The sequence below is a fragment of the Onthophagus taurus genome, chromosome 3 (assembly GCF_036711975.1).
Source record: "Onthophagus taurus isolate NC chromosome 3, IU_Otau_3.0, whole genome shotgun sequence".
NCBI lineage: Eukaryota > Metazoa > Arthropoda > Insecta > Coleoptera > Scarabaeidae > Onthophagus > Onthophagus taurus.
The window spans coordinates 23193271-23215396 of NC_091968.1; the positions used below are offsets into that span (position 1 = coordinate 23193271).

At 31.2% G+C, this 22126-nt stretch overlaps 1 protein-coding gene across 7 annotated transcripts in view; it reads left to right on the top strand.

The window, feature by feature from the left end:
• Window positions 1-21877, top strand: part of LOC139428861 (zinc finger protein GLIS2 homolog) — a 47044-nt gene extending 25167 nt beyond the window's left edge. For 3 of the 7 annotated variants that reach the window (XM_071195397.1, XM_023064950.2, XM_023064951.2), the window contains exons 2-5: window positions 3237-3464; window positions 3736-3982; window positions 20682-20748; window positions 20817-21877. In XM_071195397.1, the coding sequence (XP_071051498.1) occupies window positions 20704-20748; window positions 20817-21686 (915 nt within the window). In that variant the 5' untranslated portion in view covers window positions 3237-3464; window positions 3736-3982; window positions 20682-20703 and the 3' untranslated portion in view covers window positions 21687-21877. Of the gene's footprint in view, window positions 1-3236; window positions 3465-3542; window positions 3645-3665; window positions 3983-18857; window positions 20749-20816 lie in introns of those variants that run through there. The other 4 variants (XM_023064952.2, XM_023064953.2, XM_071195398.1 and 1 more) reach the window with 4 other exon arrangements.
• The last annotated feature ends 249 nt before the right edge of the window (window positions 21878-22126 follow it).

Here is a 22126-nt window from a genome sequence, read left to right on the forward strand (position 1 = left end):
AGTTCTAGTTTTACACTTGCACTATCACTAGAACTAACATTAGACCTAGAACTAGAAACATTTGGGTTTAGCCGTACATCTCTAAAGACGGCTAAACCCGAATGATTGTAGTTTTAGGTGTAGTGTTAGTTCTAGTTTTAGGTATAGTGTTAGTTCTAGTTTTACTCTATCACAAGAACTAACACAAGACTTAGAATTAGAATCATTCGGGCTTAGTCGCACGTCTCTAAAGACAGCTAAACCCGAATGATTCTAGTTCTAGGTGTGGCATAGTGTTAGTTCTAGTTTTACACTTGCACTGTCACTAGAACTAACATTAGACCTAGAACTAGAAGCATTTGGGTTTAGCAGCACGTCTCTAAAGACGGCTAAACCCGAATGATTCTAGTTTTAGGTATAGTGTTAGTTCTAGTTTTATACTATCACTAGAACTAACACAAGACCTAGAATTAGAATTATTCGGGTTTAGCTGTCTTTAGAGACGTGCGACTTAACCCGAATGATTCTAATTCTAAGTCTTGTGTTAGTTCTAGTGATAGTGTAAAACTAAAGACGGTTAAACTCGAATTATTCTAGTTCTAGGTGTGGTATAGTGTTAGTTCTAGTTTTACACATCACTAGAACTAACATTAGACCTAGAACTAGAAACATTTGGGTTTAGTCGTACGTCTCTAAAACCCTCTAAAGGCCCGAAACTTTCTAGTTCTAGGTGTAGTGTTAATTCTAGTATTAATTATTATTCAGCAATAGATTGTTGTATATTTTAATTGAACTAAAAGTAGAACTAACTCAGTATCAGTTCTAGTGCCAGTGTTAGCTTTAGTTTTAGTTGTTAAGTATTTCCTAATTGAACGTGTGAAATAATGGTTGCCTATCCATGCGTGACATCACGAGCGGGCCTTCGAGCTGTGCACCTGTTTCAAGGCTGTAGTAGTCCTCTTAGATGCTACCGTCCTTGGCATAAATAGGTAGCTGCCCGAATTTGTGTGCATTAAAATCATTCTTTTGGCTATAACAGACACTGCCTTCCCCGTATTAATAGTTTACTATACTTTATCAAGTTAAAATAAATTCTTAAATGTTTGTCTTCTTCTTCCTCTTTTTAAGGCCTTTGCCTTGTACTGTATAATCTGGAGACGTGGGTGGGATGATGAATTTCTGCTTTCATACCACCTTGTAGGCGGGCATCTAGGAAGTCTGTTTGATCTTGGTCTGTTCCATCCACTTAACATGGTTCCTCCATGCGGCGATGTTTGGTTCGGGACCATCTTAGTATATCTTGGACACCGCAAAGTTCTGATGTGTTCGCTTCTCTTATTGTCCCTCAGGGTGTAGCCCACTATGGATCGTACGGTCCTCTTCTCTGCTGTTCGAATGATTCTTGTTATATTCATATTATATCTCACAAATACCCCGACATTAAGGCTGCTTTGGTTGTCTGAGCCTTGACATTCTCGCGAAGGCCTCTGCTATTTGTGATGCTGACGCCGAGATATTTAAAACTCATGACCTGTTCCACCGGTTTATCATATATCTCCAGTTTGCTCTTTCGATATGGATAGTGCTTCAGACTTTGCTACCGATATTGTCGTGTGGTAGCTGTTTTTACAAATTGAAAGAGCATTCTTTGCAGGTTTTCCTCGTCATCTGAGATCAAAACGGCATCGTCTGCTTAGCAGATTATCTTTAGTTTTTTGTTTTCCAATGTGTATATTTTTCCAACCTTCTTTACTTCAGATATTAGTTCGTCCATAATCAGACTGAAAAGGGTAGGTCTTAAGCTATCGACTTGTTTTATTCCTGTCTGCATAGATATTCTTCGTGTCTTTCTGCCTTCACGTGTATTTGGTTTCGATTGTCCATATTTAACTCGACTATAATGTTTTTTATATCTGGGTGCACATTTTTCGTGTTGAGGAGGCTCACTACGTCTGGAAGTGCTATAAGGTCAAAAATATTCGTAAGATATGCTGTTTTGTTGTATTCTATAGATTTTTCCACAACCTGTTCTTCCTAAAGCTTTGTTGTTCTTTGTTTAACCCATGAGAATTTCTTCTTCCAGGATGTGTTCAGTTTTAGCACTGAACCTAATAGCGTGATTGCCCGATAGTTTGCTAGGTCTTTTTTACTTCCTTTCTTAGACACTGGAATGGTCACAGTTTCTTTCCATTCGGTTGATATCCTCCTGCAATCTATGATTTTCTTAACAGGTTCAAAGGTTCAGGTTTTGTTAAAGAGTACGTGCAGCTCTTTAGTGCTAAAGTTTCCTCCTCCATTCCATTCTATTTTTTATACCAGGACACTGTCTCCAATTCAGGCGGGCATTAAGATCTCCTAGTATGATCACCTCATCTTGTTTTGAGATGTCATTTAGTACCGCCTGAAGGTTCTGGTAGAATTGATCTATTTCATCTTTCGGATTGCTATTATCCTGGTCATAAACGCTTACCAGCTGCGTGAGTTTAGACTTCTAGAAGCTGATGGTCACCCAAAGTATTCTATCAGAGAGATATTTTCTGTCGTCGATGTTATCTTGGACCCTCTCGTGCAAGAATAATCCGACACCAGATGCTGTTTTTTCATTCTTATCTTTTCCGTTATAAATACAGATGTACTCGCCATATTTTGTGTTCTCCATGCCTTTCTTTTTGCTTTCTGAGACTGCAAATATATCCATGTTATGTCTTTTTACCCCCAGCAGCACTTCGTCATCCTTATTTTTCATGGATGTCACATTCCAGCAGTTTTATAATAATTTAGGTTGGTATCATTTTAACCCCTAAAATTTTATTTGAATTGTCAAACGTCAATTCACAATTAATTAAATACATTATAATAATAATTTTCAAGTTGGTTGTTCATTTCTGATCATTTATCATTCATTTATTTATGATAATCTCATTCGGTAAGCTTTTTAATTATTTTTAGAAAATCATAACCTAACTTTTTTTGGTTACATTATCATAAGTGCATTTATAAATAAAATTGGTTGTCATTACATTGAGTTAAGAACATTAATTTTAATTAAAAATTAATTTTGATTCTACAAAAGCTTTTTTTGGTAAAAATGATTAATTAAATTTTTTATCTAATTTAATTTTATAATAATTTAGGTTGGTATTATTTTAACCCCTAAAATTTGTTTGAATTGTCAAACGTCAATTTATATAACCTAACTTTTTTGTTTACAACATTATTACAAATGCATTTATAAATAAAATCGTATTTTTTTATAGGATGAAAGAAATCATCTCCCCCATGATCTCATCCGTTCTATTTAATTCCGGTCGAAGAAAAAAAACGACTCAAAGGTAAATTTAAAGCAAAACCGCCGAGGTAGGAGGGCCTCTAGGAAGACACCTTCTTCTTCCCACCTCTTTGCGTTGCTGGGGGCCTCGCTGCTACCACCTTCGCTTCCCAAAGGGGGACTAGACGAAGACACAACAACCGTAAAAGGATGATAGGTGAGCCGCTTTCGTTTTTCTTTTCCTTCGTCTTCTTTGCCGCCGCACCTCTTTGTATGGGGTCCTTCTTTTTAATAGAGACGAACCACCCGCGGCCGTCCAACGGGTTTATTCGGATCGCGGTGATTATGCGTGGGGGGCCGAAAACGAACTGGCCAACTGTTTTAACATGTGTTTGAGGTTTTTATTTTTTTTAATACTTTTTTTGGGTGATTCTTTTTGTGAATGCGGTAGAAAAAAAAAGTTAACACCGTTCTGGTCGAATTTGTAGGGGACCGTAGCTGCTACTACCACTTTGGAGGTAGGCTTAGAAGAGAAGTCGACTTGGTTTCTTTTCTTCTCTCTCTTTCGGGTCTTCTTCTGTTAGAAGAGAAGAGGAAGAGTTCGGGTTTGGAGGTCTTTGAATTTAGATGAAAAAGAAGTAGGAGTTTGTTGTTGATTAAAGGTGGAGGAGAAGCGAAGATGAGAGATTTTTAAGAAAATTATTTATTTCAATTATTATTCAAATTATCTTTTGGGTGAGTTAATTTCTTTAATTATCTCTTTATTCTTTTTATCATCAAAGTAAATCTTGGCGATTATTTCAAATTTAAATATGTGGCGTGATTTTTTCGTCTCATAATTTCTTACGCAACAAAACCCGCGGATTATATGATACAATATTTAAAAAAAAACCCGATCGTGTGTTTTATCGTGTTATTGATGTTATAGATAAAATTGTCTAGACGGAAATGTGGAATTTGTACTTAACTTCTACGTCGTTGTTGATTAAAAATAGGTTATGATCTGATTTAGATTATTAATCGAGCGATCCACGTGGTGTTCGATTATGTATACTTGCATCATTTAAAAAAATTAATTACAGCAACAATTTAATTAAGTCATATTTAAATAATATTTTAAATTGAGCCAATTTCCCGCCGAAAAAACCTCCCTTCGTATTCGTCCTTACGACCATAATGGCCACTAAAAAACGGTAACCAAGCAACCCGATTCGCAAAATCAGCTGATGACAGATGTCAAATTTAAATCGTCGAAAAGTTGTTGGTGAGAAGATCAAATAATGCAAATTTGGTTAAAATTAGGTAGAATATAAATAAAATAAACGTTAAAGGAGAATATATTCGTGAAACGTATTAAAAAAGCTTCAAATTTAAATAAAATATTTCTCAAGGACATCGTACATGACGTTAGTATGAATTATATAAGTTGGTAACATTTCTTAAGCAAACTCCCTAAAACACTTATTTGAAACGTCAAACGTGAATTTTGAAAAATGGTTTAAAATAAGAACTATATAAAGAAATAACCACGATTCGATATGATTTAAGGTTAGTATTTAGTACTTTATCGTTTTTATACAAATAATTTTATTCAGAAACTCGAAAAATTTTTTTGTTTTTTTATGGTTGGTAATAAATAATTTGACGTTTACTGAAAAAATAAGTTAATAATTACAAATAGAAACAAAACGTTACGTTAAAATAGCGGATAATAACGAATAAAATTAATATGACGTTTACAAAGTGAGGTTAGGTTTTATGTTTGTGCATAATCACGTGGGAAATTAAAAATCCTTTAATTTGAGTCCAAACACGACCCAATTATCTTAAAAAACACCCGAGATACCTCACATTTAATTTTGACATAACCTCAAAAAAGTGATAACCGGAAGTTGGTGTATGTTGTTTTTTTTTAAGATAACTTGACCGAGTTTAGGCTCATTTTAAAGGCAATTTAATGTAGATTACGAATACGACGTTAGATTAATCAAATTCGATAATAATAAAACCAAAATGGAAGATGATTTAAGAAAAATGATTCGATTTAAATTCGAAATTAAATTCGCCGGGTATTTTTAGATCTAGAAATAAAGAATTTTATTATTATTTAATTAAAATTATTAATCAAGATGGCGAAAAATATCAAACAATATCAATTTGACATTTACAAAGTAAGGTTAGGTTCTTTTTTTATTCATAATCGGGTGGGGAATTAAAAATCCCTTAAATCGAGTCCAAACACGACCCAATTATCTTAAAAAACACCCGAGATATCCAACATTTAATTTTGACATAACCTCGAAAAAGTGACAATCGGAAGTTTGTTGTCTTTTAAGATAACTCGACCGAGTTTGGGCTCGTTTTAAACAGAATTTAATATAGATTCCGAATACGATGTTGGTTTAATTAAATTCTGTCAAAATAAAGACAAAATGGCGGATAATTCAACGAAAAATGATACGATTTAACCGAAATTAAGTTCGCGGGGGACTTTTAAGTAAAAATATAGAATTTCGCTATTATTTAATTAAAATTATTAATCAAGATGGCGAAAAATATCAAATAATATTAATTTGACGTTTATAAAGTGAGGTTAGGTTTTTTATTTATTCACGATCGTGTGGGGAATTAAAAATGCTTCAAATTGAGTCCAAACTCGACTCGATTATCTCAAAAAACACCCGCGATATCCCACATTTAATTTTGACATAACCTCAAAAAAGTGACAATCAGAAGTTTGTTATCTTTTAAGATAACCCTATCAAGTTTGGGCTCGTTTTAAAGAGAATTTAATGTAGATCACGAATACGATGTTAAATTAATCAAATTCGATAATAATAAGAACAAAATGGCGGATTATAAAGAAAAAATGATTCGATCTTAACGAAATAAGTTTTTTAGAAGTTTAATTAAGGTTTTAAATCTAAAAATAAAGTTTTTCGTTATTATTTAGAAGTATAAGATATCACTATGTTGCATATTTTTATTGAATTAAAACTAGAACTAACACTAGACCTAGAACTAGAATCATTCGGGTTTAGCCGTCTTTAGAGACGTGCGGCTAAACCCAAATGATTCTAGTTCTACGTATTATAGTGTTACATTTTTGGGCTCACTTCATTAATATTGAAGATAAATACGTCGTGTTTGTACTCACTTTAAAGGATTTTTAATGAAGATTACAAATATGTCAAAATTGAGGTTGACATTTTACACCTGAAGTTAGTTATCATATAATAGACAAATGGACAACTTCATGGCGTTCTTTCATAATGTTTCATTTATCTCAAGAGATAAAAAGATTGAATAAAAAACATTAACCTAGAATGTTTTTAGTTCTAGGCATTGAGGTCTTATATATAATCTAGACTGCGTATGTGGTGGTGGTGGGGGTAATCAGAAAGTTAGACATGTTGGATGTACCGACCTGAACTTAGCTATAGTTTTCTCTATTGTACTTACAATTATAACCTCACAATTCTCATAAACATATTGTTATTTTTATTAAAATTTTATTTTTGTTGAAGATTTTCGAATTCTTTTTGTTTCACATATGTTGTTTATAATTTGGTAGGTTGGAAGATTATTTACAACAGTCCATAAAATGTTTCTGATTACTTGACTTGACATTAACAATGAAGTTCAAGTAAAGTTTATTATTAATGTTCAGTTCTTTTAAAATAAACTAACAATTATTTATAAGCAAAAGGTTAACGTGATCAATCAGAATTGTTTTAAATATTTTCTCTTAGTTTATGTTAATTATAAGGGTTTTGTTAAAAATTATTAAGTTCTTTTAAAATGTTATACAGGGGGTGTATCTGAATGACTGCAACAAACTTCAAGAGGTAATTCTTTAGTGAATTTTAAGGGTACTTTGATATATGAACCATGGGTGACTTCGGCTCCCCTAAGGAGCTACACCCCTCCAAAAATGGCGGAAAATTTTGGTTTATTTTTTTTTTTTCTCAAAAACCATAAACGCTAGAAAATGAAATTTGGGGAATATGTTTAACTCATAATAGGGCACGTTTTGACCCTATTTGTACTTTCAACCTACCCTTCTAAACTACTAAACGTAACCACCCCCGTTCAATTTATGCCTAGATTTTTTTAATGAAAATGATAAATACATTGAAAAAATATCAGTTAGATAGATGAAACTATTCTAAAACTTTTTTGTCTCTCTAATGTTCTTCGAAAATTTAATAATTTCTGAGAAAAAAAATAATTAAGCAAACACTAACTGTTAAGCTGTATGGTTGTTAATCGAAAGTTGGAATGAATTTTTATTGAAAAAATCTTAGTAGGCTTTGCAATCTTTGTCAGAAATATTTTTGACGTTTAAATATCAGTTGGTTTTCTTACTTTATTATTGTTTTATTTAAAATTTTGAAACGTCGAGTGAACGAGCGTAAATGCGATAGAACTTTATTCAAAAATTAATTTGAAAAACAATAATAATAGTAAGAAAAACTGACATTTAAACGTCAAAAATATTTCTGACAAACATTGGAAAGCCTACCACGATTTTTTCCTTAAAAATTCATTCCAACTTTTGATCGACAACCTCATTGTTTAACGGGCAGTGTTTGCTTTATTATTTTTTTTCTCAAAAATTAGTCGTTTTTGGAAAAATTTTAGAGAGACAAAAAAGTTTTAGAACAGTTTTATCTATCTAACTGAAATTTTTCCAATGTGTTTATCATGTGCATAAAAAAAATTTTAGCAAAAATGTAAAGGGGGTGGTTACGTTTAGTAGTTTAGAAGGGTAGGTTGAAAGTACAAATAGGGTCAAAACGTGCCCTATAATGAGTTAAACATATTCCCCAAATTTCATTTTCCTAGCATTTATGGTTTTTGAGAAAAAGGAATTAAACCAAAATTTTCCGCCATTTTTGGAGGGGTGTAGCTCCTTAGGGGGACCGAAGTCGCCCATGGTTCATATATCAAAGTACCCTTAAAATTCACTAAAGAATCACCCCTTGAAGTTTGTTGCAGTCATTCAGATACACCTGTATAATTATTTATTAATAAAAACTTAATGTGTTTTGTTTTGGTTATTATTTTCTGTCTTTCCAGTTTATAATCATGTAAATTCTTGCATAAGTATATATAAGAATTTCGAATTTCCCGCTAAGTTGGTACATCTAACATGGCGACCTTTCTGGCTTTATTTTAGGCGTGGTGGGGACAACAGCATACGCATTCTAGATTATGTATAAGACCTCAATGGTTCTAGTTCTAGTGTTAGTTCTAGTTTTACACTAGCACTATGACTAGAACTAACACAAGACCTAGAACTAGAATCATTTGGGATTATGCTTGCTGGCTTATTTGGTGAGTTTAGACATGCATGGATTTAGTGGCGCCAGTAGTTCCGCCAGTTCTATTTGCACGCCAGTAAAGGTTTACACTACATGTGGGAAAACAAAAATAAGTGATACGCCAGTTTCATTTTTAAAGTGTATTGCACAGAGTGCAATATGTTGAGTAAACTTTCCAAAGCATGCAAAATAGTCGCTAAACTTTTAGTGGAAAAAAAGATAAAAGAAATACAGAAAAAGAAACGACGAAAAGATCGTGTCATAACATAACCTAAATTTGACATTAAAAAATTTTGTATTTTTGTGGATAGTAATCTATGTTGTCATGGTTACATGTTTTTAGACTCATCACTGGCGCCAGTAATTTCAGAAGGGTGCAAACTTTTCTGATCCATGCATGATTTCAACTTGCATGCCAGTTGATGTTTACACATGCAATTTAATTTTACTGGCGCGCCAGTTTTTATTGGCGCCACTAAATCCATGCATGTCTAAACTCACTATTAATCAAATTCAAAATAGCATTAAACAAAACCAATTAGACAACTGTCATAATCAAATTGGCATTAATCAAAATCGAAATGATATTAATCAACATCAAATTGGCATTCTTTAAAACAATCTTTGATTCTTGATTAACGTTTTAAACGCATAATTTTATACTTGGTAATAAACAATATTGTTAACTCAAAAGATTACAACCTCCATATTTAATAGAGGTGATGTGCTTTTGAATTCCGGCTATAAACTTGTTACAGTTTGTTGCATTAATTTTTAAAGTTTTCTAATTTTCGAATTCTGTACTCTGTTTGAGACAAGTTTTCTTGATCATTTACTTACTTGATCAAAATACTATAAGGACTTAGCCTTACAAGTTTCTGCTGAAAAAATTCTTGTTCTTCAACACCACAATGACAAGGAGCATTATCAATGAGTAAAGCCACTGAACATTAGCTATCTTGAGCTCTCCTTAAGCATTGGCTAACTAATTCATGATAAATCAATCCCAAGCTACCGGTACATCTGATGAGATGAACATTTGCTCCCCGGCTACTGGCAGAAATTCATTTCGTAATGTTTCTTACACCTGTTTAAGTGTGATTAGGATTTTCTTCGACTTTAAGTTCAAAGAAACGGTGAGGTTGGTTTTTCTTCTTCTTGATTTTTTACCCATCTCAATTATTCTTTTTGCAACGCCAATAATTCCAGCTAAATTCCACCAGACGCAATTCGTATAGTAAATGGCACAAATTTTCTGCTTCGTTTTTCTTAACCTTTAACTGGTGACGTGCATGTGGAGGGACGTGCGTGGTGACGTTGGGTCCTAGGGACCCATGTCTTTTTAAGAGCCTTTGGTATATTTTTCTTTTAGTTTGCCGTTTTATGCTTCACTTCATACCTTACTTAATTAGAAAAGTGGATTCTGCTCATTTTATTACTATTAACAAGGGCGGTATTAAATAAACAGCAATAGCCTACAAAAAAAGGTATTATTTTATTCTTAGAGAAAGAAATACAAATAAACTAAATAAGGATCACATCTATGATGTCTATATTGTTTAACATATATATGATAACAAAATAAAATTAAAAATGGCACTCTAGGTTCTATTTTCACAATTTCTGCAGAGCATGTCCGAACATTGTAGACAAATGGGATGTTTACAGTCCTTGCAGTAATATGATGTCTTTCTATCCATATTTTTTGGGCACATGTAGCACCGTTTGCGCTTGGAACGCTCTACAGTATTTTCTACAGCTGCTAGAGGTAGTGTTTCAGGAGCATCAGGTCCTAAAATCCGATTGATCGTTATCCGAAGTTGGGATGGTAACCTATCATTATATGTACGACGTTTCAGTTCGGGTAGTATCAGCTCTCTTGCCAATTGCTTGATAAAATCTAACCGACTGATTTGTTTTCTATTTGGTAAACAGTTGTATAAAATATATGAGTTAACGGAAGACATGTTAATCATTGCGTAAAAAACTGCCATAGGCCATCTACGAGTTCTGCGATTGACGGAATAATTCGCACATTTTTTATCTAAACTGTCTACTCCGCTTTTAGTCATGTTATATAACGCTATTATTTCGGGCTTCCTTGTTTCTTGATCAATGCCAGATGTTTGATGCATAGAGGAAAGTGCAATAACAACCTTGGATTTTTTGGGTACATGAGAAACCAAAGTCATATTTCCGTGAAACCCGTACAACATTGAGCCCACGGTGCGTCTTCTATTTGATAAAAATGCAATCGGTATATCCCTTTTATTCTTTCGCATTGTGCCCACATACGTTAATTTTCTCTTTGTAAGTTCATTTACAAGTTCAACCGATGTAAACCAATTGTCGGCTGTAACATTTCTATTGGAGCCATAAATTGGATGTGCAAGTCGAAGAACAGCTTGGGTCGGTTTATTTAGAGTCAATAAGTTTGTATCCAATCCCCTACCATCTGAATTTCTCCCACTGTATATGTATGCATTATAGCAGTAATTATTTCTGGCGTCGGTAAGTATCATCACTTTTATGCCATATTTATTCGGTTTGTTTGGGATGTACATTTTGAAACTTCAGCGACCCCTAAATCCTACTAGCATTTCGTCTACACAGACATATTCTCCCAAAATATAGTTATCTTGAAAGTTTGACACTAGTTTTTCGAAACACCAAGATATAGGTGCTGCAGCATTATCTTTTCTTCTTTGCTGTCTTGTGTTTGAATCATCGAATCGAAGACATGCTAATAACGTCAATATCCGCTTCAGTGACATCGTACAGCGAAATAAATCACGGCCAGTACCATCTGTCGCAAACAGTGAACTCAAATCTTCATGTCCTGACTTGAAGACCCCACTATACAAGAGCAACCCTAATAGCGCTTGAAATTCGATCTCATCCACATTTCGGATTTCTATGCGAGTTGTACCTTGAAATTTTTCGCGATGGGCTTCTAACTTTTGGTTTGTTTTGGAAATTATTTCTTGGGAGAGTTCTTGTGAGAATAGACAATTCCAAATATCGGAGATACGTGAAGAATCCTGAACATTTTTTACAGGTCCTCTGACGCCTGGTAGTTTTATGGTTACTTTATTAGAGGCGGACACTCTTGTTGTTCTTTTTTTCTCTTGTGTGGCCCACTTCAATCTATTTTTCCCATAAAAATATTTGACGCGGCTCTCCTTTCGGTTACTTTTTTCACTTTCATCGTTTAGTAATTGTACGTTTCGTACAGGTACTGCGCAGGTATCATCTATAACACTGTCACCTTGTTCAGAGTCAGAGTTATGGCAACTTTTAGAGTAGTGATCACTAGGACAATCGTCTATATCACTTGCATTTTCGTCCACTTCAGGAAGTTCAAAATCAGGAAATCTTGGATCATCCGGTCTCGTAGATTCGAGATAACGTTTTGAGGCCATTGTTTTTTAATTTATGTTCTTTGATAATATTTTCTATTTACAATTAGTTAAATGCACCCGGATACCACAACAATGACTTTTCATAAAGTATCTTCAGATTATATTCAGAAATTGAATAGTTTAGACAAAGATAATGCTTACAGTAAGGACGCTTAAAATCAACTGTTATAAATTTGTTTGTATGCACAGTAAATCGTTTTTTTTCTAAGCCTACTTGGATAATTTTGAAACGAAGCCTATTTGGATTTTTTGTCAACATCTACCTTAAATATAACGTTTACGACGACGTCGGGTCCCTGGGACCCAAGAGTCGCTGTCGTGGGCTCAATACACGCCGTAAACAATTAAAACATTACCGACTGAGTAAGTTGCTATGTTTTAGGAAGGTATTGAAGAGTTAGGTCTGAAAGTGTTTGTATATGTTGTTCAGCAACCAAAATTAACAGGCACGGGTCCCAGAGACCCATACGTCACCAGTTAAAGGTTAATATAAGGCATTTTGTAGATTGTTTGTTAACAGTAACAATTTTAATGTCATTTTAATTAATGCCAATTTGATTATGACAGTCGCCATATTGGTTTTGTTTAATGCCATTTTGAGTTTGATTATTTTGACAATTTAAACATTAAATTGACAGATTGAGTTGCAAATGTCACTTATGTAATTTCTGAAACGTATAAAAAAAGCTTCAAATTTAAATAAAATATTTCTCATCGTACATGACGTTAGCTCCTTATTTGTATACATTAGGAAGGACGAAGTCATATAAGTTGGTAACACTTCTTAACCAAACTCCCTAAAACATTTATTTGAAACGTCAAACGTCAATTTTAAAATAAGAAATATTTAAAGAAATAACCAAGATTCCACATGATTTAAGGTTAGTTTTAGTACTTTATCGTTTTTATAAAAATAATTTTATTCAGAAACTCGAAAAACTAATTTAATTTATTTTTAGAAAAAAACATAACCTTACTTTTGACATTCAATTAGACAATGTCATTGACGTTTTAATGAAAATTGCATCTTTTTTACGTTTACAAGTTTATCTAGCATAAACTTTATTGTGTTCTTAAAAAGAATAAAGCAATTTCGTCGTAAATCCACTATTTTTGGAACAATTCATAAAGAAATACGATTTTTTATTGCAAAAAGGAAAAAACTGGACACGTATTCAAACCGTGGTGTTTTATGCCGTTTAACGGTTGGTTGTGTTTGATTTTACGTTAAAAACAAACACAAACGTCTTTTAAAAAAGTCGTCAATTCGCCGAGAACGTTGCAAGATAAATATCGAAGGTTAAAGGTTAAGAATTATGTGGGAAAATCCCGATTCATTTCGTTTAAAATGATTATGTCGATTTTGATGATGCCCGATTTTATTTATCGACGACCTCCAGCGGATTTCGACCGGTTTTTTAATAAGATAATCGAGGTCAAACTTAATCAGAATTAGTTTTTAGCTAAATGCATTGTTTTAATCAAAATTCTAATCTAATTTGTTATAGATTTTAGAAAATACTTGTTTTAAGGATGAGTTGACACAGTGGAGATGATTTGACACAGTAAAGGAGTTGTTTTATCTTAAACCCAAGCCGAATATAACCAGTATCTTGAAAAATATTAAAAAATTATTCCATTGCAAAGAACCTTTGAACAAAATAATTTTTTTGCAAGGTTAATAATAGATTACAATCATTGAAAAAAACATGGAAATCTCCCCGTTGACGTCAGCGAGAGTCTCCTCGAACGAGTACTTTTTTTAATGCTTACATCCACATCCAAAAAAACAGAAATGATAAAAACGTTATAATAATAATTTAATTTAAAAAAAATTGTTGACTTTGAAGCGGTTTAATCGCGGACCCCTTTCACGTTCGCCAAAAAGATAACGCGAGTCTGTGGACTTTGTCACGTTGGATTCACTGTAAACACACACATTTAGAGAGAGAAAAAAGCGAACATTTTTATTTGTTATGTTAAAGTTTCTAGATTATTGTTTTAATTTATTAATTTTGCTTTAATCGATCTATATTGAAGTGGGTCCAGACCTAAGTCAATAATTCACACACCTTCGAACTCTTTGAACTTTAAACGTTCAATTTTTGGCACATAATGTTTATTGGAGGTATTCAATTAAATTATTACCGTTTAATCGATGTGATTCTTATTTAAATTTGTTATCATAAAAAAATTTTTAGTTTAACCAAATTTAAGTTGGTACTATTTGACATCTTAAATGACATTTAAAATTAAAAATTTTCTCCATAAAACATTAATTTATAAACCGGAAATTAAATTTTAATCAATTTATAATCTATAATTAGTGATTAGTAAATACAAGTTGTTTTGTAACCATCTTTTTCATTCAAAACTTTTTATTAACGACATTAACGTAAGTAACAATCAATAGTTGTGGATTATTTTTGTATTTTTAATCTAATCAGATCATTTTGTACTATTAAATCTTAATGAATGCTTCATCCTTTTAATCAAAATGATTAAGAAGCAACACTTGACTTTTAAACTTATTTATAACGAGAATATTTTGACCATCGAGGTTAATTTGTTTAATTAGTAGGTAGATAAGTCGCTTATTTGTTGAATCATTTACAACTATTTTACAAATTTTTGTTTAAACCAAATAAATCGGCGTTTTATGCAATGTAATTGTCAGTAAATATGTTATGTTTAAAATGAGTGTGTGTATTTTCGAACTGATAACGTTCTTCGGTTAAAATAAAAAGATGTTCAACAGTGCGCCAAGATGAGACGCTAAACTGCCGTTAACCGGTTAACAAGACAAGAACATCACGGCCGATTTTGATAACGGACGTAAAACTCGTTTTATTTAGATCACAATTTATAGAAATATAATTCAGTTCAGAAAATAATAAGAAAAACAACATTTTATACTTAGAATCAAATTACTCATCTAAAATGTCAAAGTGACAACTTAAAACGTCAAATTGACACTTTAAAATGTCAAAGTGACAGCGTAAAACAGGTTATGATGTGGAAATGAAAACTTTAAGCCAAAATAAGTAGATATTGTGTCTAAATGACGCGTTTAAATGTTTAAGTAATAAGTTATATAGGTAAAATGATAAGAGGCGGGGTCAAAATGATAAGTTTATGTCAAAATGATAGGTTATGGTGTGGAAATGAAAACTTTAAGCCAAAATAAGTAAATGAAGTGTCAAAATGACACGTTAAAATGTTAAAGTAATAAGTTGCATAGTTAAAATGATAAGAGAAGGTGTCGAAATGATAAATTTCTGTCAAAATGATAGGTTATGGTGTGCAAATGACAGCTTTAAGAAAAAATAAGTAAATAAAGTGTCAAAATGACACGTTAAAATGTTAAAATAATAGATATAACTTATGATGAAGTAATTAAATTGATAAGTTTATGTCAAAATGATAGGTTATGGTGTGGATATTGACAGCTTTAAGAAAAAATATATAGATAGAGTGTCAAAATGACACGTTAAAATGTTAAAGTAATAAGTTACATAGTTAAAATGATAAGAGAAGGTGTCAAAATGATAAGGTTATGTCAAAATGATAGGTTATGGTGTAGAAATGACAGATTTTAGTCAAAATAACTAGATAAATTGTCAAAATTATTATTATTATTATAAAATGTCAAAAATTATACATTTGAAATATGTTAAATTGATACATTATGTTTTTTATTAACTGTTTGATGCCAAAATGATAAGTTATAATTTCAAAATGACAGCTTTAAGCCAAAATAATTAGATAAATTGTAAAATGTCAAAAGTTATTCATTGGAAATATGTTAAATTGATAAATTATGTTTTTTATTAACTGTTTGATGCCAAAATGATAAGTTATAATTTCAAAATGACAAGATGAGATGTTTGATAAGTTGATGTTAAGCTTTATAAAAAAAATAACGAAACGCAATGTTATAATGACAAGTTGAAACGTTAAAATGTCAAGTTATGTATTCGACGTAATGTCAAAACGTATCATAAAATGTCAAAAAGTTAAGTTAAATGTCATAGTGATAAGTTAAAAAAACAAAATATATGATAAAATGTCGAAATGGTAACTTTAAGTTATGTTGATAGGTTGCAATGTGGAAATGACAGCTTTATAAAAAATAATAAGATGAAATGTCATAATGACAAGATAAAACGTCAAAATGTTATGGTGACATGTTCAAAATCAAAATAAGATGAAATGTCGAAATGATAACTTTATATTATGATAACAGGTTATAATGTGGAAATGACAGCTTTATAAAACAATAACAACATGAAATGTCACACTGACAAGTTAATATGTCAAAATGTTAAGTTAAAATGTTATGGTGGCATGTTCAAAATCAAAATGATAAGATAAAATGTCGAAATGATAACTTTATGTTATGATGAGAGGTTGTAATGTATAACTGACGGCTTTATAAAAAGATAACTATATGAAATGTCATAATCACATCTTAAAATGTCAAAAAGTTAAGTTAAAATGTCATGGTGACTTGTTCAAAATCAAAATGATAAGATAAAATGTCGGAATGATAACTTTGTTATGATGACAAGTTATAATGTGGAAATGACAGCTTTATAAAACAATAATATTATGTATTTGACGTAATGTCGATACTTATCATAAAACGTCAAAATGTTAGGTTATGTATTCGACGTAATGTCGAAATGACAACTTTATAAAAAAATAACTATGAAACGTCATAATGACAACTTAAAAAGTCAAAATGACATTTTAAAATGTCAAAGTGACATCGTAAAACAGGTTATGATGTGGAAATGACAGCTGCAAGCTAAAATAACTCGATAAAGCATCAAAATGTCAAAAGGTGTATATTTGAAATATGTCAAATTGATAAATTATGTTTTTTATTAACTGTTTGATGTCAAAATGACAAGTTAAAACGTCAAAATGTCAATTTATGTATTATAAAATGTCGAAAAGTTAAGTTAAAATGTCATAGTGACAAGTTAAAAAATCAAAATGATAACTTTATGTCAAGATGACAGGTTATAATGGAGAAATGACAGCTTTATAAAAAAATAACAAGATGAAATGTCATAATGACAAGTTAAAATATCAAGTTATGTATTTGACATAATGTCAATACTTATCATAAAATGTCAAAATGTTAAGTTATGTATTCGACGTGATGTCAATATTTATCATAAAATGCCAAATGTTAAGTTAGAACGTCATAGTGACAAGTTAAAAAATCAAAATGATAACGTTATGTCAAGATGACAGGTTATAATGGAGAAATGACAGTTCTATAAAATAAATAACAAAATGAAATGTCATAATGACAAGTTAAAATGTCAAAATATTAAGTGAAAAATGTCATGGTGACATGATCAAAATCAAAATGATAGGTTAAAATGTCAAAATGATAACTTTAAGTCAAGATGACAGGTTATAATGGGGAAATTACAGCTTTATAAAAAAATAACGATATAAAATGTCATAATCACATGTTGAAACGTCAAAATGTCAAGTTATGTATTCGACGTAATGTCAATATTTATCATAAAATGTCAAAATGTTAACTTAAAATGTCATAGTGACAAGTTAAGTCAAAATGACAAGATAAGATGTCGAAATAATAAGTTTATATTATGATGACAGGTTATAATGGAGACTGACAACTTTAAAAAAAATAACTATGAAATGTCATAATGACAACTTCAAATGTCAAAAGTTGTCATTCTCCATTATAACCTGTCATCTGTCAAAATGACATTTTAAAATGTCAAAGTGCCATTGTAAAACGGGTTATGATGTGGAAATGACAGCTTCAAGCCAAAATAACTCGATAAAGTGTCAAAATAACAAAAGTTATACGTACGAAATATGTAAATTGATGCATCATGTTTTTTAGTAACTGTTTGATATCAGAATAACAAGTTACAATGTCAAAATGGCAAGATGAAATGTCACAATGACAAGTTAAAATGTCACGTTATGTATTCGACGTAATGTCAATACTTATCTAAAATGTCAAAATGTTGAGTTAAAATGTCATAGTGACTAGTTAAAAAATCAAAATGACAAGATAAAAATGTCAAAATGATAACTTTGTTATGATGACAGGTTATAATGTGGAAATGACAACTTTATAAGAAAATAATTCTATGAAACGTCAATGACATGTTGAAACGTCAAAATGTCAAGTTATGTATTCGACACAATGTCAATACTTATCATAAAGTGTCAGAATGTTAAGTTAGAATGTCATAGTGACAAGTTAAAAAATCAAAATGACAAGATAAAATGTCAAAATGATATCTTTATGTTATGATGACAGGTTATAATGTGGAAATGACAACTTTATAAAAAAAAACTATAAAATGTCATAATGACATCTTGAAACGTCAAAATATCAAGTTATGTATTCGACGTAATGTCAATACTTATCATATAGTGTCAGAATGTTAAGTTAGAATGTCGTAGTGACAAGTTAAAAAATCAAAATGACAAGATAAAATGTCGAAATGATAACTTTATTATGATGACAGGTTATAATGGGGAAATGACAGCTTTTTAAGAAAATATATTTATATGAAATGTCATAATGATGTGATAAACGTCAAAATGTCAAGTTATGTGTTCGTTGTAATGTTAATACTTATCATAAAATGTCATAGTGACAAGTTAAAAAATCAAAATGATAACTTTATGTCAAGATGACAGGTTATAATGGAGAAATGACAGTTTTATAAAAAATAAGTATATGAAATGTCATAAATATAATCACAGGTTGAAACGTCAAAATGTCAATTTATGTATTATAAAATGTCAAAAACTTAAGTTAAAATGTTATAGTGACAAGTTAAAAATGAAAATGATAAGATATGATGTCGAAATGACAACTTTATAAAAAAATAACTATGAAACGTCATAATGACAACTTAAGAAGTCAAAATGACATTTTAAAATGTTAAAGTGACATCGTAAAACAGGTTATGATGTGGAAATGACAGCTTCAAGCTAAAATAACTCGATAAAGCATCAAAATGTCAAAAGGTGTATATTCAAAATATGTCAAATTGATGAATTATGTTTTTTATTAACTGTTTGATGTCAAAATGACAAGTTAATACGTCAAAATGTCAATTTATGTATTATAAAATGTCGAAAAGTTAAGTTAAAATGTTATAGTGACAAGTTAAAAAATGAAAATGATAAGATATGATGTCGAAATGACAACTTTATAAAAAAATAACTATGAAACGTCATAATGACAACTTAAAAAGTCAAAATGACATTTTAAAATGTCAAAGTGACATCGTAAAACAGGTTATGATGTGGAAATGACAGCTGCAAGCTAAAATAACTCGATAAAGCATCAAAATGTCAAAAGGTGTATATTTGAAATATGTCAAATTGATAAATTATGTTTTTTATTAACTGTTTGATGTCAAAATGACAAGTTAAAACGTCAAAATGTCAATTTATGTATTATAAAATGTCGAAAAGTTAAGTTAAAATGTCATAGTGACAAGTTAAAAAATGAAAATGATAAGATATGATGTCGAAATGACAACTTTATAAAAAAATAACTGAAACGTCATAATGACAACTTAAAAAGTCAAAATGACATTTTAAAATGTCAAAATGACATCATAAAACAGGTTATGATGTGGAAATGACAGCTTCAAGCTAAAATAACTTGATAAAGTATTAAAATGTCAAAAGGTGTACATTCGAAATATGTTAAATTGATAAATTATGTTTTTTATTAACTGTTTGATGCCAAAATAACAAGTTACAATATCAATATGACATGTCGCGTGACTTAATGTTGAGATGACGGGTTATAAATGTTTAATGACAGCTTTATAAAAAAAAATACAAGATGAAATGTCAAAATGTCACGTAATGTATTCGACCTATAAATGACAAAATTAGCAATTGACAAAATATACCTCGATGCATTAATTTATCAGGAAATTATTTATTACATTGAAAATTAATTAGTTAATCGTTAATAAAAAAACACATCGAAATTAATAACAAAATTTGTAACATTTCTAATAATAAATTTGTTTTTGCGTCATTTCAAAAGTCAAGTAGGCGAGGGATTGCGAAATTTAACCTCCAAACTCTAAAAACCGAAGAGAGAGATTCTGTGCGAGTGCTCATTCTGAATGTCTTCTTCTGAAAATTGATAACACAAACCGGTTTTGTTCGGATAATAGGTCAGACAACTTCGTGGATATCGAATCGTTATCAAAATCCCCCGCGGGCTGCAAAAACCCATAACTGGATTTTACCGGATTTTATTTCCCCCACTCTTTATGTTAGGCATCATCTTTTTCTTCGTTAAACCCGATTCGTTTGCTCCATTATCTTATCACCCTTTTTTATAATTATCGATGATTAAAAAGACGACGTACGTTTTCATTTTTCATCTTTATCTATTTCCTGGTTCGAATTTTTCGCGGGAGGAGGATGGAGATAGTTGCGGTTGTTCGTTAATTTTTGTCCAAGTCTATATAAAGGAGCGCCTTTGTTTTGACGGCTCCAGATTATTATATTTTTCGATTCGTTTTGTAACATTTTGGAAATCGCCAAGATGTATTTTGAGGGACGCCCATTAATTTACCACCGTCGCCAACCAAACGACAACAACTTTATCCAAAGTAGTCAAAACTTTTCTTACTTTAGACCGTTTGAAGACACCTGTAGGATGAGTGAAGAGTTTATGTTGCCAAGTTCACCACAAAGCACACAAGTAAGTGATTATTATTTTGGATTTCCATCTTATTATTTTTTTTTTAACTTTTTTTATTAATTATCCAGAGTGATTCTGACACATCAATATCATCAATAGACATCAATCCAAAACCGATTCAATCAAAATTTACAAAAACATCAATTGAATCGAGGTGTTGCTGGCAAAATTGCGGATTAATCTTCGAAACGTTGGAACGTTTATCAGATCACGTAAGTAAAGTCCACGCAATAAGCAGCTTAAACGGACTTTATTACTGTTTATGGGATGGTTGCACTCGAAACCATAAAGGTTTTAACGCCCGTTATAAAATGTTAGTGCACGTAAGAACTCATACCAATGAAAAACCACATCAATGCACGTTATGTAACAAGTCGTTTTCGAGGGCGGAAAATTTAAAAATCCATATTCGATCGCACAGCGGGGAGAGGCCGTACGTTTGTCCAGTTCCTGGATGCAATAAAGCTTATTCGAATTCAAGCGATCGATTTAAACATACAAGAACACATCAAGTTGATAAACCTTATCAATGCAAAGTTCCTGGTTGCACGAAAAGATACACTGACCCAAGTAGTTTAAGAAAACACGTCAAAACATACAAACATTTCGTTGAGGTGAAAAAAGAAGATGAGACACAAAAAAATCAATTAGACTTGAAGATTGAAGAGATTAGGAATTCGGTGATTGTGGAAAGAAATGAAATTAATAATATTAATGAAAGAATTGAAAACGACAAGTTGGAAGAAAACGGAAAATGTAGCTGTGATCATTTGCCGCATTGTTATTATTCGAGATGTTTGGGGAGTGGTTATGTTGAAAAGAGACAAACTTGGAGTACTTTTATTGAACCTTACTTAACCTACCAACAAAAAGATATCGAATTGAATGATATGGATATAGATTTGCCCTTGGATTTAAGTATACGTAGGCATTATTAAGGAAATTAAGTTAAAACGATCTCAGAAACTGGTCGCTATACCCGAAACTAATTAAGATTAATTCATTTTATTTCTTTTTTTTTTGTTTATGTTCGTTCATATTGAACAAAACAGATGTTTTGCACTGCAATGAGAGTATTTTGTGATATTTGAGTATTTATGTATTTATTAAATTTCGACTTTAAAACATTTTTTTGCTGTATTACTTTAAAATTGAGATTAATCTTCATTAAATTTAATAAAACCTTTTCCTTTTTCCCATTTTCTCGCAGATTCCTTAAACGTCAATTAACGAAGTTTCGCGATTCGACCATAGATGGAGATAGTTCATGAATTCAAGATGTCATCAAAGATATTAATTGTGAGTAACAATATTAATTATTTAATTTATATCTTTTGAATCATAAAAAGAAAAAAACTTGCTAAATATTACAGCTTCC